The 22,835-nt window shown below is 35.0% G+C and overlaps 1 protein-coding gene across 1 annotated transcript in view; it reads right to left on the bottom strand.

Moving 5' to 3' along the window:
• MSH4 (mutS homolog 4) overlaps nucleotides 1-22,835 on the bottom strand; it is a 59,277-nt gene that overhangs the window by 16,959 nt on the left and 19,483 nt on the right. Inside the window, exons 6-13 of the mRNA XM_039327190.1 lie at nucleotides 22,144-22,317; nucleotides 12,886-13,058; nucleotides 8,332-8,399; nucleotides 6,334-6,408; nucleotides 3,667-3,731; nucleotides 2,917-3,086; nucleotides 1,518-1,654; nucleotides 722-825 (exon numbers count right to left, since the gene is read on the bottom strand). Of these exons, the coding sequence (XP_039183124.1) occupies nucleotides 722-825; nucleotides 1,518-1,654; nucleotides 2,917-3,086; nucleotides 3,667-3,731; nucleotides 6,334-6,408; nucleotides 8,332-8,399; nucleotides 12,886-13,058; nucleotides 22,144-22,317 (966 nt within the window). The remainder of the gene's footprint in view (nucleotides 1-721; nucleotides 826-1,517; nucleotides 1,655-2,916; nucleotides 3,087-3,666; nucleotides 3,732-6,333; nucleotides 6,409-8,331; nucleotides 8,400-12,885; nucleotides 13,059-22,143; nucleotides 22,318-22,835) is intronic.

The raw sequence follows: 22,835 nt of genomic DNA, 5'->3' as shown, positions 1-22,835 counted from the left end.
GAGAATACAACTCAGGAGAATTAGTCTGCAGATTGATTTACTTAATCAAGCTCTAATCACCTTCTTACAAAATGTAGGACAGAAAAATAAAAAGCTTAGCAAATGACTTCTTTTTTATGTCTTCAGTTGTCTTGCCCCTTAACTATATCACTAAGTGTGTCATACATTCTTTAATTACCTCATTAGGTATGCTCACTAGTCTGGTCATCAGGCATGTTCTTTGAACCTATTCAAAGCTAATGCCAGAGTTGAAAAGTTCATGGTGAACAAAAAGTTCAATTGCACATGACTCTTCATTTAATACACTAAGATTGCCCTAATTATAATTATCAAAGAAAATGTTTCATTCAAAAAGGGAAAACTAAATTTACAAAACTTCTATTTTTATTGCTTCTGGTTTGTGTTAAACACATACATATCCAGTCACACCCAAGCATATAATAAATGATATATCAAATATAAATCACTTGTGTGTCTGTTATATAGTTTGCCACAAGACCAGTGACACAAGGTGACTTTAAGAGACTTCTTGCCTTCAAAGTTTTCCGTAATATTTGATTTCTTTGGTGGAGGCTGCTGATAAGCACCAGAGTCGCTCTTTCAGGGAAATGGCCAGTCCAAAAATGCAAAACATAAATAAATAAAAATATTTTTTTCTGGGAAGACCAGACAAAACACAATCAAGATTCTACTTAGAATAACCAACATAATTCTTACTTACAAGTAAGTCATGTGATAGATTTCTCTCAAGGATTCCTGGCATCTTTCATTCATTTTCATTAAATCAGGTGAAGTAAAACTATATACATTTTTCATTTTAGTAATCTGTCGGAAATGTTCAAACTGAACATTAAAATATATTAAATATAAGTAGTCATATTCCTAATTCTAGAAGATCAATCAAAAATGTAAAGTGTGTGCTAAAATGTCTTTTTTTTTTGTAACTTTCAACTACTGGTAATTATATCAGTAACAGAGCAAGGTCACAAAATTAAAACATTAGTAAATTATGATGGTAACACTGTTTGTTATTAACAGATAACTAGCGATAAATGACATAAGATTTTTTTTATCCCCGTCCTGATATACAAAGGCAGCAATATTCAGTCAGTATCCTCTATTAAACTGTGCTACAACATTACACAAATACTGAAAACAGACTACAAAGGAAATTCAGTCTACACAAATTACTCTGGTTATGGAAATAATAAAATAAAAATACAATGCATTGTATTATAGATTTTATTATATTTATTAAAATCAGCAGTATTCTTTAGTGAAAAAGTACATTACTTAGTTATAATTTTCATGCCGTAGGCATAAAAGCCAGCTGGGTGAGTTTGGGCCAGTCACTCTCTCAGCTAACCCAACTCATAGGTTTGTTGTGGCAATAAAAGGAGGAAGAAGGATAATTATGTATATCTGCTATCTTGAGTTACTTATAAAGTACTAAACACAGGATGAAAATCAAATAAATAAAAATAAAATAATAGATTTGAAATCCAACATTTTCAAACCTTGGTAAATTCTGAAGGAAGCTGACCATTGTGTATTGCTGCACAATCAGCGCTCATCTGGATAAAAAATCCTCGCGCTGAACTAAAGCTGGTTTTCAAAGGAAGGTTATATTTTTCTGCGAGTTGTATTATCATTCCTTAATTGCAAGGTATAAATATTTTGGTTATGACAGTCAACCACATTGTTTGGTCACTAAAATTAATCAGTGTGGTAAAAATCTTGACATTTTTATACATCAATAAGACAGAAAATAATTTAATCTTTTAAAAAAAGCAAAATAGTATTGTATTAGTATTGTGTCCCTATAAAAATGAGTGGAAAGTAATTTTAAAAATTAGTAATAAAGACATAACTTCTTTCATCTGAAATTTTAGAACTATCCCTGGATCAATTAATAAATGTGATTCAAGAAGAAATTCATGAGTTATTCCTCTTTAGAATTCCACAGCCTGTAAACAGCTTACTTCTTAAAAATGTTAAATCCTGAAAAGTCTAAATAGTGTTTTCTATTTTGTTCTCCACATAAGGCAAATTCATATGACAACCCTTTCATACAAATAAATTCAAAATACAGGAAGGGAGGGAGGGAGGGAGGGAGGGAGGGAAGGAAGGAAGGAAGGAAGGAAGGAAGGAAGGAAGGAAGGAAGGAAGGAAGGAAGGAAGGAAGGAAGGAAGGAAGGAAGGACGGACCCATACAATATGACCACAAGCAGAGATCCTTGTTCCATACACTAGCTATGTCATGATACATAAATTTATCTCACATGTAACTCTCCTGCCTATTCTATTCTAATATATGCCTACCTATCACCTACTCCAGTGGTCCTCAACCTCTGGGCTGTGGCCCACTACTGGGCTGTGAGCCATTTGGAATTGGGCCACGGAAGCGAGGGGCAAGCACGTACATGCACATCTCCACTTGTGTGAGCAGCAGGTGAACATGTGCATGCACACTCCATTTGTGCAAGTTGCATAGGACCAATGACACAATTCCCATTTATTTCAAAATAGTCATAGCAGAAGAACATTCCAGGAGATGTTGCCCAATGTGAATAACATTTCAGAATTTTTAAACAATGTTCTTATTTGACATAAACACTTAAAATTTAAGACTGCATTTAATACCTACATATATTTATTTGTAAATATTACTGAACTCTATGGAACATATACCTGAATGCACTCTGCATTATATTGTAAATGTTATTAAAGAGTGTATATTGCTGTGCTTTCATTATTCATTTTTATTGTTTCATTGTTATTTTTACATGTTTTATAATTTTATGTTCTATTGTTGTAAGCCAGCCCCATGGTGAGATGTGGCAAGTAGATTTAATAATAAATAAATAAACAAATTTATATTCTGGTAAATTATTATTCTAAATTGTCTTCCCATACCAGCTATATCATCCACAATTTCAGTGTAAGTTCTTCGTGCTATATCAAGAAATTCATTAATATTAGGTTTCACCGCATAGCACTTTTGAGTTCTCATATTCAAACATCCTTTTGTGTATCTTGTATCATCATTAATAACAGTTTTAATCTTTTCAAGAATGATCCCAAACCTAGAGAAATTATACACAATTGTGGAAATGACTGTTATATTTTACAAATGTATTAACTACTTAAAAATATTTTTATCCCAACTCAGATAATATATTTTCATAATTTCACTACATTCATATATGTTGAATTGCCTTATGCAATATTTATTTTTCATTATTATCTGAGAAACTATTTATCTTCAAACAATACTATTTCTGTCAGGATTCTTTAGTTAGTTACATTTTCGTTGTGATAGATATGTTTAAAACAAGTTAATAATGACTTACTTAAATCTAAATACTAAGAGCCTAATGCTGAGAAAAATTGAGGGCAATAGAGAAAGGGGACAACAGAGAATGAGGTGGCTGGATGGAGTCACTGAAACAGTAGGCGTGAGCTTAAATGGACTCCAGAAGATGGTAGAGGACAGGAAGGCCTGGAGAAACGTTGTCCATGGGGTCGCGATGGGTCGGACACAACTTCGCAACTAACAACAACAACATGACATGAATAATACCAATAATTACAATGAGAAGTAACTTTAACTTTTATTGTCTAATGTAAAATGTTAGATATAAAACTGTATTTATAATATAGTACCTGCTATCTTCCAAAGAGCTATAGTAAGCTTTTAACAGTGGAGTCTTATAGCTTTTTAAGGCTTCCTGTTTAAATAAAATGAAAATCTACATGAACAAGAGTAAAGGAACATTAATGGACTTCTATCTTACTTCACTAAGGTTTGGATGGAAAAAATACAACTTTATGTTTTAAAATTATTTAAAATATAAGTAAATCAACAATTACAGTATAATAAATATATGCACAAAAGAATTGGCTTCAAATAGTATCAATCAAGTAATTTAAAAAGTACTCACTTTTAAAAATTGATTCATGCCAACTTAACTACAAAAATGATTATCTAAACCAAAACATTACTAATAATATTTTTGTATCAATATAATAATATATATTAAAGAAAATATATCTGTAAATTAATAATATGTCAAAGAAAACAGTATTTAATTGCTTAAAATCTTCCTGTTATTGGAAATGCAACTCAAGTGTTAGAACATTAAGACATATGATTTAGATTTGACTTAGTATTTGTTTATATAAGGTAGATGTCAACTGAATTAATAAAATGACTCTGAATCATATTAAAGATGCATATATTTTTAGCTACGTCATAAAATATACCACCAACTGTATTGGTATTTGAAATTTATCAAGGCAGGGGCTCAGGAGCTGACAAACAAAATAATCATACAAATGTCAGAGGCAAAATCTGCACCTGATGTACAGAAAATAACTGGCATTTATCTTCTGTCAATTTTTGTTTAGAAGAGCTATTTTTTTGATAAAGGGGGAAGGAAGAAGACTTTTGAGCAATATATCAATTTTTCTGAATTTTCCAGGACACTTTCTTCTTTTTTCTTCGTAAATTATCACATTATTAGCTATTATTAGTTAGATTATTCCTGTTGTTTGTATTACTGTTGTGTCAGTCATACCTTCAGTTTATTATTTAGTTTATTCTAATGAAATTTAAAAGCTTTCATGTGTTAAAATGAGAAAAATAACACTGATTCCTGGTAAACAGGCAGAAGAAGTGAGTGTCATGACAAGGCATCCTGACTCATAAGCCTTGATAGTTGTTATTATCTAGTTTATTTCAGAACATGGAGGCCCTCCAAGCAGGTACTCTAAAAGATAGTTTTGATATATATCATAGTTTAATAGATGTATTAATTGCCTGATAGGTATGTACACACAATGATAGTGGATTCAAACTTATTTAGAGTTTTAAAGGTTAAAATCAGTTCTGTGAATTCTCATAGGAGCAAACTATCAAATGACTGCAGTAGCTCTATCTATATGTTATTAGGACATGGGTAATTGGCTAAGGATACATTTTTGCATGAGCAAATAAAAGTATAATCAAAAAAATCCCACATCTGATGTTCTTCTGGCAAAGATATTCCACAAGAGTGATCAGGACTACAGCAGTTATAAAGAGACTATTCCTTTCCTGAAGGAGCTACTAATTATTTACCAGATAATATTTCCCCCAAGTATGAACTTTCAAGTAAGCATGAATGACAAGAATCAAGCATAAAGGTTATAGAACATATTGATTCTAAAGGTTAGAGAATCTCAATCAGAGATTTTCTATATACAGCCAGGCCACTTTCTCTCAGCTTCTAAGGAAAACGTATGAACTATATTATCTGTCAAATCCTTTCGAAGCATCATAAGACTTCTCTATATGATCATTTTAAGGAAAAGAGCCTTCTTGCCATCTAAAAGAGTTCAGTTTGACAGCCTGGAAAAGATACATTTGTAATGAAGAGGTATTTTCAGTCCAAGAGAGTAGGTAGGTTCCTTGGTATGTTCTAGACCAGGGGTCCTCAACCTTGGCAACTTTAAGACTTGTGGACTTCAACTCAACAAGTCTTAACATTGCCAAGGTTGAGGAGTCCTGGTCTAGACCAGGGGTCCCCAACCCCTGGTCATGGACCAGTACCAGTCCATGGCATGCCAGCAACTGGTCCGTACAAACAAGGAAAGCTCCATCCGTGGGATGCAGGCAGCACACAAAACCACACCCCCTCTGGTCCGCGTAAAAACCTCTCTCCGTGGGAACCTCTGGTCTAGACAACCTTTAAGTATGTTCAGTTTGAATTTCCTTCCACCTATCTTTATCTGCCTTCTTTCACGCACATACATGAACACGTGGTTATCAGATAGTGGTGAGTAGACAGCCCAGCAGGTAAATATAGGGGATTGGACAATCTGAGAGTTCAGTGTGTGACTATATACAGGGATATATTTAGGTATATAGACATTTGTCACATTTAAGTATCAGGTGATATCCTAATGCAGCGGTAGGCAACCTTGGCTCTTTTATGACTTCAACTCCCAGAATTCCTGAGCCAGCCATGCTGACGGGAAAGGGAGAGGTTTCCAAGCTGAGCCATGCTGGCTCAGGAATTCTGGGAGTTGAAGTTCACGAGTCATAAAAGAGCCAAGGTTGCCTATCCCTGTCCTAGTGTATCCATTATCTACTGTTTAGCTTAGCTGTATCACATTCTGGGTAGTTTGATAATATTTTAAATAGGAGAAAAGCAATCCCTCCCATTGGTAAAATAACATGATAGGATAGAGTGCAAAGTCCTGGTTTAATAGAGTATAAATTCCTTCATTTGAGAATTAAATGAAATGAGCACCATAATTGGCATTACATAGTATTTTAGGATATGATACCTTCAAAGGCTCCACAAGTTCCAAAGTATGCTTCAGATAAATTAAATTGGTTATTTTTGATTCAGATGCATTAACCTGTTTTAAAAATATATCATGTTATTGTTGGTACAATATAAAATAGCCTAAATACCATTTATTGTAATTAGTTATTTGTGTTAACTGACATTACTATTTTCCCTGTAAGCACAATAACTAGAGTTGGCATATTAGAAATATACCTTAAACCAGTGGTTCTCAACCTTTTTAATGCCGCAACCCTCAACCGATCGTAAGCCGAGGACTACTCAACTGGTGCAGCACCGTTTGCAGAATGGGTCTTTTGGCGGGCTCAGCAGGGCAGAGACAGCCTGGACAATTCCTATTGGCTTTCAAAAGCCAATAGAATAAAAGGGAGTAGCACAGCTAAGGAAAAGGGGAAAAAAATGGTGGACTGCGTTGTTTGGCGACCCCCGTGAAATGGTCGTTCGACCCCAAATGGGGTCCCGACCTACAGGTTGAGAACCACTGCCTTAAACGATATCTCCTTTATCCAATAAACTGTGCATTCTTAGAGCCTTTAGTTTGGCAGTGTTAAACCACAGTGCGTCCCTCTACTATTAACCTCTAGTATTAACAGTAGGTAATCTCATACTTTCTAATATTAATTTGATTAATTAATCTGCTATTAACATTGGGTAATCTCATACTTTCAAGGTTTGAAGAACAAAGGAAATAAGGGGAAGGAAAAAAAAATAAATTTCCTACTAATTATTCATAGAGAATTTTACAGTCACCTAGTATAATACTAAATCATTAACCATTTGATTACCTATAAAAAACAAACAACAAATCTTAAAAAGTTTAATTTTATGTAATTAAAACTAAATCATATATGAAACAACTAAGTATAAATTCTATTGTGCATTATTAGAAAATATCAATATCAATATCTGTCAAGCTAAATTTGTTTATGAATAAATTAAAATATAGAAAACCCATCATTTCTAGTACAACGCAAAGGATAAAAATACCATCTCTGCATATATGCATGGCTGTGTATTCATATCTAAAAATCTTTTTAGAAAGTGGTTTTTATTCATATTCTCTATGAGAACAGAATTCTCTAAAATAGACAAGCAGTAGAGATAATCGATTGCCGGGAGAAATATCAACAACCTAAGATATGCAGATGATACCACTCTAATGGCAGAAAGTGAAGAGGAACTAAAGAGCCTCTTGATGCGGGTGAAGAAGGAGAGTGCAAAAGTTGGCTTGAAACTCAACATTAAGAAAACCAAAATCATGGCATCCGGCCCTCTCAATTCCTGGCAAATAGATGGGGAAGAAATGGAGGTAGTGACAGATTTTATTTTTCTGGGCTCCAAGATCACCTCAGATGGAGACTGCAGCCAAGAAATTAAAAGACGCTTGCTCCTGGGGAGGAAAGCTATGGCAAATCTAGACAGCATTCTAAAAAGCAGAGACATCACCCTGCCAACAAAAGTGCGCATAGTCCAGGCCATGATTTTCCCAGTTGCAATGTATGGCTGTGAAAGTTGGACCATAAGAAAGGCTGAGCGCAAAAGAATTGAGGCCTTTGAACTGTGGTGCTGGAGAAGACTCCTGCGAGTCCCTTGGACTGCAAGGCGTTCAAACCGGTCGGTCCTAGAAGAGATCAACCCCGACTGCTCTTTAGAAGGCCAGATCCTGAAGTTGAAACTCAAGTACTTTGGCCACCTAATGAGAAGGAAGGATTCACTGGAGAAGAGCCTAATGCTGGGAAAGATTGAGGGCAATAGAAGAAGGGGACGACAGAGAATGAGATGGCTGGATGGAGTCACTGAAGCAGTAGTTGTGAATTTAAATGGACTCCAGAAGATGGTAGAGGACAGGAAGACCTGGAGGAATGTTGTCCATGGGGTCGCGATGGGTCGGACACGACTTCGCAATTAACAACAACAACAAGAGATAATCGATAGATATTTATAATGTATTCCGTAAAAATATTTATAAACATACCGTATCCTGCTTTGGAATTTGTACTAAAACTGAAAGTAATTGTTCAGTGTCCAAAAATCTTGCTATAACTGGAGGGAAAAAAATCAAACAAAATTTTTAATTTGATCACAAACCAGTTAAACTTAAATTCTAGGGTTTATTTCTACACATGTACAAAATTATTCAAATTCAAAACGTTTTGATTTCAAGATATGTTATTTCAAGTTTCATGTTTTTATTAAAAGGATAGAAATTAGATTTGTGATATCATAATCAATATTGAGATCGAAGCCTGTTTCTGCTAAATGTGGAAATTATGCTATATTTGCTGGAATTTAAAATTATCTGCCTCTATTCCCTTTCCCTTTTTCTTTTTACATGAAATAACTATATCTTATAAACATGGTGTTGGGTTAAGGAATAATGGCAACCAAGAAAATGGACATAGATACTATTGTGAGGTGATTGTTTAAGTGCTATTGCTGTGTTCTGCTCCTAATTTCCCACCCTCTAATCCAGGCATGTCAAACTACTGGCCCATGGGCCAGATGCGTCACGATGAAACCGTGCCCACCCCATTGCCGGCAATGGGGAAAAAGTCACAATATGTTGCACAACATCACGTGATGTCACGAGTTTGACATGCCTGCATCTAATCTATTATGCTCAGCATGGATTGCCTTATACATGCTAATGGTTGTCACTAGTCATTTCACAGCCACTTAAATCCCTAAAATTCTATCACAATTAGTCAAGCTTTGAAGCCACCTGATTTCTAGGAAATCTCTGGATGCTTTGCTTGTACCGGCCATCTTGGGATCCTGCATTATTAGGAAATAATTGCCAACAGCAGCTATACTAAAATTTCTGTTACCAGTTCATTCTTTACAGTACGTGCAATCTAACATTTTACCATCATCTCTCCTCAACTATAATTCTACTTCAATTTGGCAGGATCTTAATTTAAATTTCTGCTGTGGTGTGATTCAACCCCTACAACTTGTACTTGCGCTATAACAATACAGTCATTTGTGGCTAAGAATATTCTTTAACAGTAAGAGTTTGTCCTATCTGACAAGTGATAAATTGACATTAAGATCCATATCACGATATCAGAATAGATCGTCACCCTCAGCTGAAATCAATTCCTACATGAACACTTGGGAAAAGTCCAATCTGGAGTGAAAGAATTTACAAAAGATAAAGTATGAAGAATTTAAGGTAGGAACTAGAAGAAGTTTCATCAAACTTTGGGCATTCAGTAGATAATAGATCTAAACTCTATGTCGTGAATAGAGGGAATTCTTCCATATTCAGTTTCAATCTACTGTATGCCCCCCAACCAATAAATATTCTTAAATAAAACATACATACTAAATTGGTCATCTATAACTGTAACCTGCAACTGATAATAATACTGGTGTTCCGACAATGAATGTTCTGTATGTTTACCCTTTTATTTCGCCACTCCTCCCATTACCTCCCCCCTTTTCTAGTTATAATTATTTTTATGGACATTTTTGTTGTTAATTGTCTAATACTTTCATACACAAGATTCATCATATGTTTACGAAAACGTAAGTTTGTCAATAGGAATTATTGCAGGAATCTAGTTGAAAACTACAATAATATGGGAGTAATTCATGTTTTGATTATATCCTAACTGGGCAATAGGGACAGTTGTACTGCCCCACCCTATAAAGTTTCTACCAACTTAGGAGAGAGCAAGCCATTGATAGTCTAGACTTACAGGTATCAATCATTATTCTAAATAAAAATCTATAAGAGAACTTTTAAGGCAGGCTCTCAGTGAGTAATATATGTGAGTCCCAATAACTTATCCTGTTTCAAAATCTGAACACTTCTTAAATGGTCAGAATTGCTACTTGCAACTCATAACAGTATTTGAACTTGAAACAAGTGCAATAATTTGAATAATTTAAAAATATGACTATATTAAGTAAAATGCTTATATATATTTTACTGTATTCATAAGTTCAACAAGATATACATAATTTTTAGATATGTAATGTATTTTATTGGTTTTCAGCATGAATTCTCATATACTTTCTAATATTTATCTTTATAACATTTAATAGAAGATAATTAATAACATTTATATGTCTGCATGATTTATTTATAGAAATCTTTACACATTACTTTAATTCTCATGAGTCCAAGAGCCAAAAAAAGAGATAGATTTCTAAGATTATATATTAAAAAAATTATGTAACAGATAAAACTCAACATAGGAGATTCTTTATTGGATATCTTTTATTTTAGCGAAGTCTGAAATTTGATCAGAGTGACAACACTACCAGAATTAGACAATCTTCAAGCTATATTGAATGAGGAGAAAAGTATTATTAAACTCCTTTTTCTCCAGCATTACTTTTCCAATTATATTTGGAAAATATAATTGTATATTGATATACAATTTATATATAAATATAACATATTGCAGCTGTTAACAAAAAAGACTATAGCTATAGGTTATGCTTTAAAAGTTGATCAAACCAATTTAGTCCTGATAATATATACAAATAATGGATGTCTTTGCCTTTGATTTAATTGAACCAAGCTACTCAAGACCATTCAATGATTCAGCTCCTCGGACAGGAAACAGACCAATTTGGATTAGTAGACTGTCTATGGCATTTTTTCTATTTTTTGCTGCCCCATTAGCTACTCTCCTGAAACAATCCATGTGCAGTCAGTCAACCCCCATGAAGTAATCTCTACTTATCAAAGAATCATCAACCTTGTCCAGAAGCATACTCAGCCTGCTCAGCAATCTTCTTCACATCAGTTTAACAATTGATCCAAATCTTGACTCAACATGTAATTCTAGCTTATAAAAACGCCTTACAGTATATTCATTTTATATTCTAGCTTATAAAATGCCCTAACATGAAACATTTTAATCCTTTAAAAAGGCTATAAGAAGCTTTTAAAGAAAAAAAAAACCCAAATTCGAAAAATGGGCTGTGATAAATACAAATTATTCTCGGTTTTGGAGTCTTGTTTCTCAACTTTCAGCCAGAGTTAACTCTGAAAATAATAACAAATCTCGAGAGACTTGGACTGCATACTTTCTTGGTAATTTACTATGTCCCAAGGCAACAAAGCACATGTCCAGTTTGTTGATGAATCTTTCTCTGAATGACCTCCACTTTCACCTTCTGAGGTTCAAAAATTAATTTCTCAATTGACAAACTGCAAAAGCCTGGGTAAACATTTAATTTTGTCAAAAAAATTAAAATTAAATTCAGTATGTGGGTCACTGTGCTATTTCCTCCCCCTTTTACAGATATAAATAATTCCCTTTGATCATGCACATAATGGTCCAATTTGACTGACAAAAATTTTGGCTAATGGAAGTATTTGAGTGAATCTCACATCACCAGATAGGTTTAGATCTACCCTAAGGAGACAGATTAACAATGATTTGGTGTATCGCAGCTCTTACTTGTCACCACTCTCTGCTCCTGGCTTTGATTAAACTCTGGCTGAACTGAAGCAGAGAATTTGGGATTTAGATATTCAGACTGATAGAGCTAGTATTTTCCATATTTTTCTACAGTGCAATCACTCCCTTGTTCCTGTCTAAATTTTTAGAAATATATTTCATGCTTTTAATTGGAGATATTTTACTTGGACATGAACTGGGGCACTACCAATTAGGATGACAATTAGTCAGATAGATTAAATTCCTGCACTTGCTTGTGCTCAGAAAGAGAAGTTGAATCTATATCATATTAAAATGTGCTATTAAAATATTTGTTATATACCCAATGGCAATTGAAAATGGCGAGTAATTTTCATTGGTCCTGTGTTATGCAATAACTGCTTTTCTTTTATGTAATCAATTGTCCAAGAAGGTTGTAAAATCCTTTCTGAGATTCTCTGATACCTTCTTTTCATTTATTGTCTCTGGATTTTTTTTCATAATTTTATCCTTTTATTTACTGAGCCTCTTGTTTGACTGTTCTTAAACTATAATTAAACACAGGTAAAATAATTTTGGAAATGCCTGTCCTATAATAAAACTTGCTAACTTACTATATTTGGGTAACTTATTTACAATACTAACTTATTAATGGTATAAACTAATACATTCAGAAGATTTGAAAATTAAAATATAGTACAAGTAGTCCTCAATTTACGACCACAACTGAGACCAATGTTTCTGTCATTTAAGTGAGTTAAGTGAATTTTTGTCCATTTTACTTTCTTGTCACAGTTGTTAAATTACTAACATGGTTGTTAACGTGAATCTTGTTTCCCATTGACTTCACATATCAGAAGGTCATAAAGGGTGATCAATATGACCTCGAGACATTGCAACTGTCAAAAATAAGAGTCAGTTGCAAGTGCTTGAATTTTGATCATGTGACTAGGGAGAATGCTGCAACAGTCGTAAGTGTGAAAAATGGTCATAAGTCACTTTTTCAGTGCTGTTGTAACTTCGAACAGTCACTAAATGAACTGTTATACGTCAAGGACTACCTGTACACTGTGCCAATCTAACTATAAACTATTTTATTCCTTATTTACAAAGCAGAATATATGTACCTGACTGAAGACCAAAAAAGCATTCCTCATCCTGAAGGAGCTCTTGAACAGAATCCAATCTTGTGTTGATACTATCAGCATCAATCAAGGGTTCCAGGATATTAGACCTAAGTCTTCGACTTCCCCCTGGTGTCTTAGTATAATTTAGAATACCAAAAAGAGTATGGCCTTTCCTTTGAAAACAATGCAAATTTGGAAAATAATCTCATTAAATAAATTTAATGCAAATGTAAGTGTACATTTATATACTAATAGTTTGGTTTTCAAAACTGGCAACACTATATGTGCACAAATCACAAAGCCTTTCCAAGGGCAGAGAACACAGTATGGAAAATCCCCTACCAAGGTTGCATAAAGTCAATACTATGTTCTCTTTTTTTTAAATGAGTGGCAGAAGGGTCTCAATAAATTTATTTGGGCAGGTAAAAAACCAAGGGTTAAGTTCAAAATTATGCAAGACTTCCGTGAGAGGGGTGGACTCAAGGTACCAAATTTGAAATTATATTATGATGCGGTGGTTTTAACATTAATTAGTGACTGGGTAAATTTGACAAACTCTGAGATACTTTATCTAGAGGGATGGGATTTACTTTATGGGTGGCATGCCTATTTAATATTTAATAAAAAAATAGATTGGGCTTTTAAATCTCATATTTTAAGAATTTCTTTACTTAGGATCTGGAGAAAATATTATAAAAGTGATTTTAAAGTACCATTATGGGCTATACCTTGGCATGCGATAGAAGGAATAAAAAGAGGGGTTAAAATGGATATGGTGACTTATAGACAGTTACTTAAATGGGATGGACAAAACTGGCAATTAAAATCACGGGAAGAATTAGCACAAGAAAATTTTACTTATTCTTGGTTCCAATATAGGCAACTACTAGATAGATGGAAGATGGATTGTAAGGTGGGTTTTCTTAGAGAAGATGAAAATCTTATTAAGCAACTGAAGGATCAAAGACAAACCCACATTAAGAGAATTTATGGGGTTTTAGTTGAATTGGACTCAGAAACGGAACTAATTAAAGATTGTATGATTAGATGGGCGCAGAACTTTGGTGAGCCAGTTTCATTGGACACCTGGGAAACTATTTGGGTGAGAAATGTCAAATTTACTCAAGCACAGAATTTAAGGGAGAATTTTTATAAAATGTTTTATAGATGGCACCTTGATCCACAAAAAATGTCTTACATGTACCCTGACGTGCAACCTAAATGCTGGAGATGTGGTTATAAGGAGGCTTCCTATTATCATATTTGGTGGTCATGCAGAGAGATAAAAGCATTTTGGATCAAAATATGGTGGAATATCCAGAGAATTTTTAGAAGGAGGGTAAAATTTACTCCGCAATTATTTTTGTTAGGTATTGTTACAGATTGTGATACAAAGGAGGTTGTATTGATGTTAAATTTGATCACAGCCGCGAGGCTGTTAGTTGGACAATATTGGAAGAAGGAATCTTTGCCTACATTGCAGGAATGGTTTTTTAAAGTAGCTTATCTGGCGGAAATGGCAAAGATTTCGGCTTTCTTAAAGCAACAAACGCAAGAGAAGTTTTTTGCTATCTGGGACAAATGGATAAAATTTATACAATTTAGATTGGGTATACAAAAATATCATATAGCTTTTTCATAAGTTTTATTTTTATATATATTATAGATATCTTTTTTATATATATAAACATAAAGTTTTTAATTTAATTTTTATTTTTTTTTATTTCTCAAGCCTATATTCTGCTCTGGGAAGCTCAGGGGGGGGGAAGGGAGGGTTTTTGGGAGGGGTGTGGGGTGGGGTTTTTTTTTTTTTATATGTATTGTTTAATTTTTTTTTCTTTTGTATATGTTGTTTTTTGTTCTGTATTGTTCTTGTTTTTCTTGTAAAATTTATAAAACTTTTAATAAAAAAAAAAAAAAAAAAGAAAGAAAAGAAATACTATGTTCTTTTTTATTGGTTATTTTAAAAATCATATCACCTAAATCAGGGGTCCCCAACCCCCAGTCCTTGGACCAGTACCGGGCCGCAGCATGCTAGCAACATGTCCGCACAAAGAAAGCCCCATCCGCAGGATGCAGGCAGCACACAAAACCAGGCCCCCTCCGGTCTGCGGAAAAACCTCTCTCCATGTAACTAGTCCCAAAAGGTTGGGGACCTCTGACCTAAATTGCTTTAACATTAGATCCAGTATTTATTCATTAGTTATGGTGAATTTGTAAAATATTATCAATTATCCAATCAATTATTTTTTATTTTCCCCTGATGTAAAATTTAATAATGTTTTGTTATTGCTTCCTGCTGACGAGAGATAGATTCAATGGTTAGTTTACTTTCATTTGCATCTCTTTGTTTTCAGATATGATGTTATAGCTCTGGCTAAGAAGTCCCCCTTAGATGCTATACATTCAATATCTAGATACAAAAAGCTGAAACACAAAAAATGGCAGAATTGTAGTAGCAGATCCTCCTCTGGCCCTTGATCATACGGTAGCTCACTTGATTCAGGCTTCCAACCAGCAAATAACATTGTAACCACATTTTGTTATAGCCTTACATTTGTACTTGAACTACTTTGGCAATGCTGTCTCCTTGTCTCTTGCCTATGCTGAGTAGAGGTAATCACTGACTTATGAGCACAATTGAGTCCAAAATTTCTGTTGCTGAGTGAATCATTTATTAAGTGAGTTTTGCCTCATTTTATGACCTTTCTTGCCACACATGTGGAGTGAACCACTGGAGTTGTTAAATTAGTAACTCAGTTCCCCCATTGACTTTGCTTGTGAGAAGATTGCAAAAGGTGATGACATGGCCCTGGGACACTGTAACCATCATGAGACAGTTGCCAGCGTCTGAATTTAGATCACGTGACCAGGAAGATGCTGCAATAGTCAAAAGTGTGAAAAATGTTCATAAGTCACTTTTTTCAGTGCTGTTGTAACTTCGAATGGTCACTGAGTGAATTGTTTTACTGTAAGTCGAGAACTATCTGTATTCTTTTTTTAACTTAGGCTGCATTTTACTTGTAGCCAACTCCAGCCAGAAGAGTTATATTTGTACTAGAGGAAAAAAAATACTCTATCGGTTTCATAGATAAATTCTTCACAACATAAACCAGGGTAGAAAATTCTAGAAATTGAACTTTTAAATAACATGGGAAAGAAGTATTAATAAATAGGACTTGATTATAAGTAAAACAGAAGAACTGTATTGCTGAAACATACAAATAGTAAAATTCTATGTGTTTACACTAAAGTAAATCTAATTATGTTAAATGACTATTTCCATTTATAATTGGAAAATATGTATCTTGTCTTTTTATTTCACGTCTAGATAGGAAAAGCAGTGCTAATTTAAAGTTGAAATATCTACCAATCTCTTCCCTTCTAGTCCCCAGTTTAGGAGAGAAAGTAGTTTGTGCTTTAGAGAAATAAAGTATTGGACCTGCAGCAAATTGTGTTTTATATCACAGCACATCTATTTGTGAGGCAGCAAAAGCTTATGCAAGTGGCTTATGAGGAACTTTGCATAGAGGAAGATAGAATTTCAGATGGTAATTATGCAATACATTAAAGCAGGTTTGAGACTGATGGCAGCCAAATTGAGTGAATAAATTAATGCAAAAAATATGCACTAATGATCCATGTATATATTTTGTCTGTTAATGTCTGACTAAACAGATCAAAAACCTCCTTTAGAAAAAAAATGTTGTTTCTTGGTGAAAGAGAAATAATTTATTCAATCTGTCAAATTAATGCTGTGATTAGAACACATAAGAGAAAATGTTAAATATTTATTTATAGAGATCTTATTAAGGACTGAAACTACACAAAACATGTATGCTCTGTCAAGGAAAATAAGGACTGCCTTCACAAGAATTTATGTCAGCCATATATTGACATTAATACAACATTTAAAATTTGTGCCTATGGCGAGAACAAGATAAGCACTTTGTGCAAACTGCATGAAGAAAATGGAGACCCAGGAGTAGTAAGCCTTTTTATTTAATACAATCATACAATCATCACTTTGTCAACATCAAGGCTTCTCTGAAGGGCCACAGCAGTTCAATTCTCCTAAAGGGGATCTGGTCAATAAACTTTAAGTCAATAAAGGCAACATAAACAAAACTTCCTGGAGTAATGTATTTTTCTATAATACGATGAAGAGTAAGTCATTTCCATTTCCTGAAACTGGGACAATTTTCTTCCCCTGTATTATCCAATCTACATGTTAGAAATTAGTTGGGTGCTTTCATATCCCCCTTTTTTGTATGCTTGGATTATGATGAATCTATGTCATAATAGACTCACAAAGGGGAATCACAAAGGAAGAATCCCAATTTGTGAACAGGATACCAGGACTAAAGCTGACCCATCCAACTTTAGAAATTCTGTTAGTATCAGATTATCTATGACTGTTTTGCCATCTTAAAGTTGTAAAATGAATTTAGAAGGCTCCAGCAAAATCATCAGGGATCAATTTGCTACAGCAGTGGTTCTCAACCTTTTTAATGCCGCGACCCCCAATCAGTCGTAAGTCGAGGACTACTCAACCGGTTGTAAGTCGAGGACTACTCAATTGGTGCAGCACCGTTTGCAGAATGGGATTTTTGACGGGCTCAGCAGGGCAGAGACAGCCTGGACAATTCCTATTGGCTTTTGAAAGCCAACAGAATTAGACTCTATTCAAGAGAGTCTATTCTATTGGTTTTCAAAAGCCAATAGAATAAAAGGGAGTAGCACAGCTAAGGAAAAGGGGGAAAAAAATGGCGGACTGCGTTGTTTGGCGACCCCCTGAAATGGTCGTTCGACCCCAAATGGGGTCCCGACCCACAGGTTGAGAACCACCGTGCTACAGCATCAGGGAAAAGACCCAAAAATGGCATTTGGTCTTTGATGCATTGCTGAACAGAGTATGAAGACATTTAACCTACATCTCAGGAATAATGAGGTGGTGAGACTCAACGGGGGCTTTGTGGAAAAAGGAAGGGGAGGGATTGCAAGAAATCATCAGAAATCAATAGAGTTCTTTTCCTCACTAATCTAGAAGAATGTCTGCCAATTACCTTTCCAGGTCTCTATTTACTTCCTTTCTAAACAGAGCTTTTTGCTTTTTTCTTCAAAATTCATGTTTTGAACTGGGAATTCTGTATTTTCTAAAAACCGGTCCTAGCTTAAATGCACTCATAGTCAAACCAAAAATTTGATAAAGACTTGGGTCCCTGGATTTGGGCCAATAGTACCTCATGCACATAACTACTTAGTATTTAAAAAATTATATGAGGCAGCTATGATAGGCTGCTTGGTACAAATATAAGAGTCACCATGGAGGAGTGAAAACTGAGTTTAAGAAGTGCAAAAACATTCTCTACTTCCTAGATGTAGCAAGTAATCAAAACCCTTTCCCTGGAAGGATTATCCAAGTGGTCTGTGTCTTGTTTGTAAATCTGAGCATTTCTGACTGATTTAGAACATAGAATAACAGAGTTGGAAGGGATCTTCTAATCCAGGGGTAGGAAACCTCGGCTCTTTTATGACTCATGGCCTCCCAGAATTCCTAAGTCAGCATGAAGTCCATGAGTCATAAAAGAGCTGAAGTTGCCTACCCCTGTTCTAAGCCAACCCCTGCTCAAGCAGGAGACCCTATATCATTTCTGACAAATGGTTTTCCAGTCTTTTTTTTTTTTTTTTGAAAGCCTTCAGTGATGGAGCATTCACAATTTCTGAAGGCAAGTATTCCATCAGTTAATTGCTCTCACCATTAGGAAATTTGCCCTTAGTTCTAGGTTGTTTCTCTCCTTGATTAGTTTCTAACCATTGTTTTGTGTCTTGGCTTTTGGTGCTTTGGAAAATAGTTTGATCCTTTCATCTTTCTAGGAGCCCTCAAATATCGAAGCAGTGCTATCATATCCTTCCAGTCTTCCTTTTCATTAGACTAGACATACCCAATTCCTGTTACCCTTCTTTGTACGTTTTAGCATCCGGCCCCCTAATCATTTTTGTTGCTCTTCTCTGCACTCTTTCCAGAGTCTCAGCATCTTTTTTTATTGTGGTCATCAGAACTGGATGCAGTATTTGAAGTGTGGTCTTACCAAGGTTTTGTAAAGTGGTACTTTCAACATACCACAATACTTGTTCCAAACACAAAACTCGGGACTTGTTCCAAACACAAAACTTTCAGACTGTAAAGAAGCAAGATTTCTCTTGACAACAGTTTATATCTGGAAGCCTATAAATTTAGCATTTAACAACATAGAGATCAATCCATCATTAGCAGAAATAGCCCTGTCAACTATTTGTGCAAAGCAGTTCACAGAAGATCGTATTTCATCTTATGTGTCCTTAATGGCAAATAGTTCCTGAAAGATCAAAGCCATTGTTTACATTGTTAAAAAGGAACAATTTTACCATTAAATGAACAATGTTACATTGGCTAGTTTAAATATAGACCACTTTATTGGCATATTTATTCAGCTGGTGGTATAGAAAAGCCAAGCTGTGTTGCAGTATAGTATTGTGAGGATGGGAGATACCGTATATACAATCCTCCAATTCTTCTGACTCAAGTTACTCTGAAGAGTCTTTGGTGCTCTCTGAGCCTGGTGCTTTTCTTGCAGACGTTTCATTACCAAAATAGGTAATATCAGTGCTAGTGGTCTTACTAGATCACTTACAATGCTAGTGATTATCTAGTTTGGGTAATGATACGTCTGCAAGAAAAGCACCAAGGACCTCTCATTTCAACCTGAGTTACAAATATTCTCCTTTACTGGTACCAAAAAACTGCTGCATGTTGACTTGTTGCTTAATAGGGGAGGAAGAAAGTCACTTTTATAGAACCATTTGCTGGTAAGAAACTCTCTACCCTTGATTATTTACAGGCTTTCAATGGGCTCAACTGAGACAGTTTCTTCTCATTTTCAGGTAACGAGGAAGCTGAAAAGGCAGAAATCCCAACTCAATAAACGACTGATTGAGCTGAATGCACAATTCCTTCCGCATTCACTAAAAGCTGGGTGTCCTGAATTGTACTCAGATGAATAATTAAAGCAGCTAAACAGTTTAAATAGTTACTTAAATGTTTAACTTTAGATAGCTATTATAGACTGACTAGGCAGAGGAAAAGAAAACCAAGAACCATCCAACCACCTTCTTGAGAAAAAAAAACATGATACTAGAATAAAACTGGCCAGTTGCTGATCATCATTACCCCTAGGAAGTCTAACTCTAATCACAAATGGTTGATCCTGATGGTTCAGAACCGAAAAAGTTTTATGAGTAAGACTACAGTTCCTAAAATCTTGATAAACCCTGCAGGCAATATCCAATGCAAGCTATTTGTGGAATAAAATAAACCAAATGCAGGGACAGAGTAGGGAAAGATGTTACCCAACTCTATTATACCAATGTCCATTCTTTACAGGCATCACTAAAACTAAACAATTGGTTTTAAAGACAATAATAAAAAACTAATTGCTTTTAAAACCTTTAACAAACATTGTATTTTTAAAAATCCCTAAAAACAATTGGTTATATAAATGTGACTCAGGTGGTCATTTATGAATCCAAACAAATGCATTCTACATTGGTGCTGTAACAGAGGTGCAGCATTCTAGAGTATCAAGAGCTTCTTAAAGGAAATATACATGTGTAAGCAGAGCTCCTGCTATTTTCCTTAGTTCTGAAGATCAAGAGGGTAGTCTTAAGTTGAAGCATGGCATCTGTGAGCCCAAAGCGGGAAAACATTTAGGCGTTAATGAATTCACAAGTTATGCTTAAAGAATCAATTACAGGTAGGCAATCTTTTTTTAAGATTGTACGTGAGATTCACACAAACAGATGAATAGAAGGCTAACTCATTGGGAGTTGGATAGGCATTTAACTATCAGTAAAAACAAAAGTGTGTTAACAAAAAGCAGCTTTTTGCCATGACCAGAGATCCATTGTGTAGTATTGTATAAATGAGGGAGGTTCTAACTACATGGCAGCCTGCTAGATATCAGGGAGAAAATTCAGAAAGATTGCAGATGTAGCTACTGAGCTAACTGAATGGTCTCTGAATCGGTCTGATTTCAGCAATAATTCAGTTGGCAAATTAGTGCACCAGCTGTAGATTAGGATGCCCTGATCACCACCCAGTTGGATTACTCCAGTAAGATCTACTTGGGGCTGCTAATGGAGATGATTCAGAAGGTGAAGCTTGGTGTAAAATGCATCAGCTAAACTGTATGTGGGACAATCCCCTCCAGTGGGACTTCATTTTTTTTGGCTCTTGTTTTTCTCTTGTATGTTTTTTATTTGCCATATTGAATTTTTTTGTGTGGGGGGGGGAGCAGGATACCAAGAGAGCATGACTTCTACTTTTGCCTTAGGCACAAAGCCAGCTGTATGATCTTGGACCAGTTATTCTCTCTTAGCCATAGAAAGGTGCAATGACAAAGCAATTCCAGTTTAGTCTGAGCCTCGGTTCTAGTCCTACCTAAGTCACAAAATCAATAGATGATCTTGGAGCAGTCACTTTGACTCAGCTCTAGAAATGCACAATGACAAACCAAGGTTTTGCCGCTACTGAAATGCCTATCCATCTGTGATTGACATACACTCATCTGTGTAAGTCAATCAAACAATCAATGATGAAAATCTGGTTACCTGCCTTAACTGATTCTTTAAGCATCATTTGTGAATATGTGTATGTTTTCATTCTTTGGATTCAAAGATATTTCTGCTTAGAGCTCTACCTTTTGATCTTCAGTGCTGAGGAAAATAGTTGGAGACCTTATACACAGACACATGCTACAAGATTTCCCTAATAAATTAATGCTTATATTTTAGACCTGAGCTCCATGCAATGGGGTGAGCTCCCGTTACTTGCCCCAGCTCCTGTCCCACCTAGCAGTTTTAAAACATGCAAACTCAAGCAGATTATTAGGTACCACTTCAGTGGAAAGCAACAGCGTTCCATGAACCTTTGGCGAATGGCCACACAACCATGGAAATTGTCTTCAGACAATGCTGGCTCCCTTGGTCAAGAAATGGAGATCAACATCGCTCCCTAGAGTGAAACATGACTGACAGGGAAAACTTTACCTTTTTTAATGATCTATCATTTTCCTTCAAACATTTTAATGACTGAAATTGTATGTTCACTTGAAAAATATTATTTTTAAAGCACAGATTCGTATCCAACATTTTATCATAATTGTAAATATAACTATCATATCTTTTTCATAGTTTAGAATTTGAAACAAAATATCTTACCTAGGATCTCTATTGTTAGTAATTAATTCAAGATTTAGGGCTGATGTTGAATCAATCATTGCTGTTTGCTCACTTCCATGGAAACGAATCTTAAGTGACTTAGGCGCATAAACTGAATTTTGAATGAATTCAACGTATTTCAACAAGGCAGCAACAGCTGCGAGACAGTAATACCTATGAAATGATAATCAAATGAACAAAAATACTATTTAAATAATGCGTAATATTACTGTAGTTTTTAAGAATTAGGATTACCAATTTTGCTGGGAGTAACACTGAAAATATCACATGAATACTTTGTTTTATCCATTTATTAGATGCATATTTCGGCTTTTCTTCAGGACCTTAAAATAATTACACTCTTTCTACAACTTTTTATTCACAACCACAACCCTGCAAGATAGGTTGATCTGAGAGACTGATTGGTCCAAGGTCACTCATTGAGCTTCCACCACTGAGAGTGAACCTGAAATGGACTCTCTTCAGTGCTGGTCCACCTTAATCACTACATAACACTAGCTCTCCCCTGATATAGAAGCTTTTTGTAGATTCACTCAAAAAGAGTTATTGACTTCTGGAAAAAAAAAGGTTTCCCATTTTAAAAGACAGTAAACACATAAAATCTGAAGGAAAGGAAGCTGCATATAAACTTCCATGGTTGTTAACAATTTCCACCCAGGCTGGGTCTTCCC

This window comes from Crotalus tigris, unplaced genomic scaffold (genome assembly GCF_016545835.1).
Source record: "Crotalus tigris isolate CLP2741 ecotype Arizona unplaced genomic scaffold, ASM1654583v1 scf7180000024358.1859470, whole genome shotgun sequence".
Lineage (NCBI taxonomy): Eukaryota > Metazoa > Chordata > Lepidosauria > Squamata > Viperidae > Crotalus > Crotalus tigris.
Note: the sequence above shows the minus strand (reverse complement) of the source record. Positions and strands in the feature narration are given on the sequence as shown.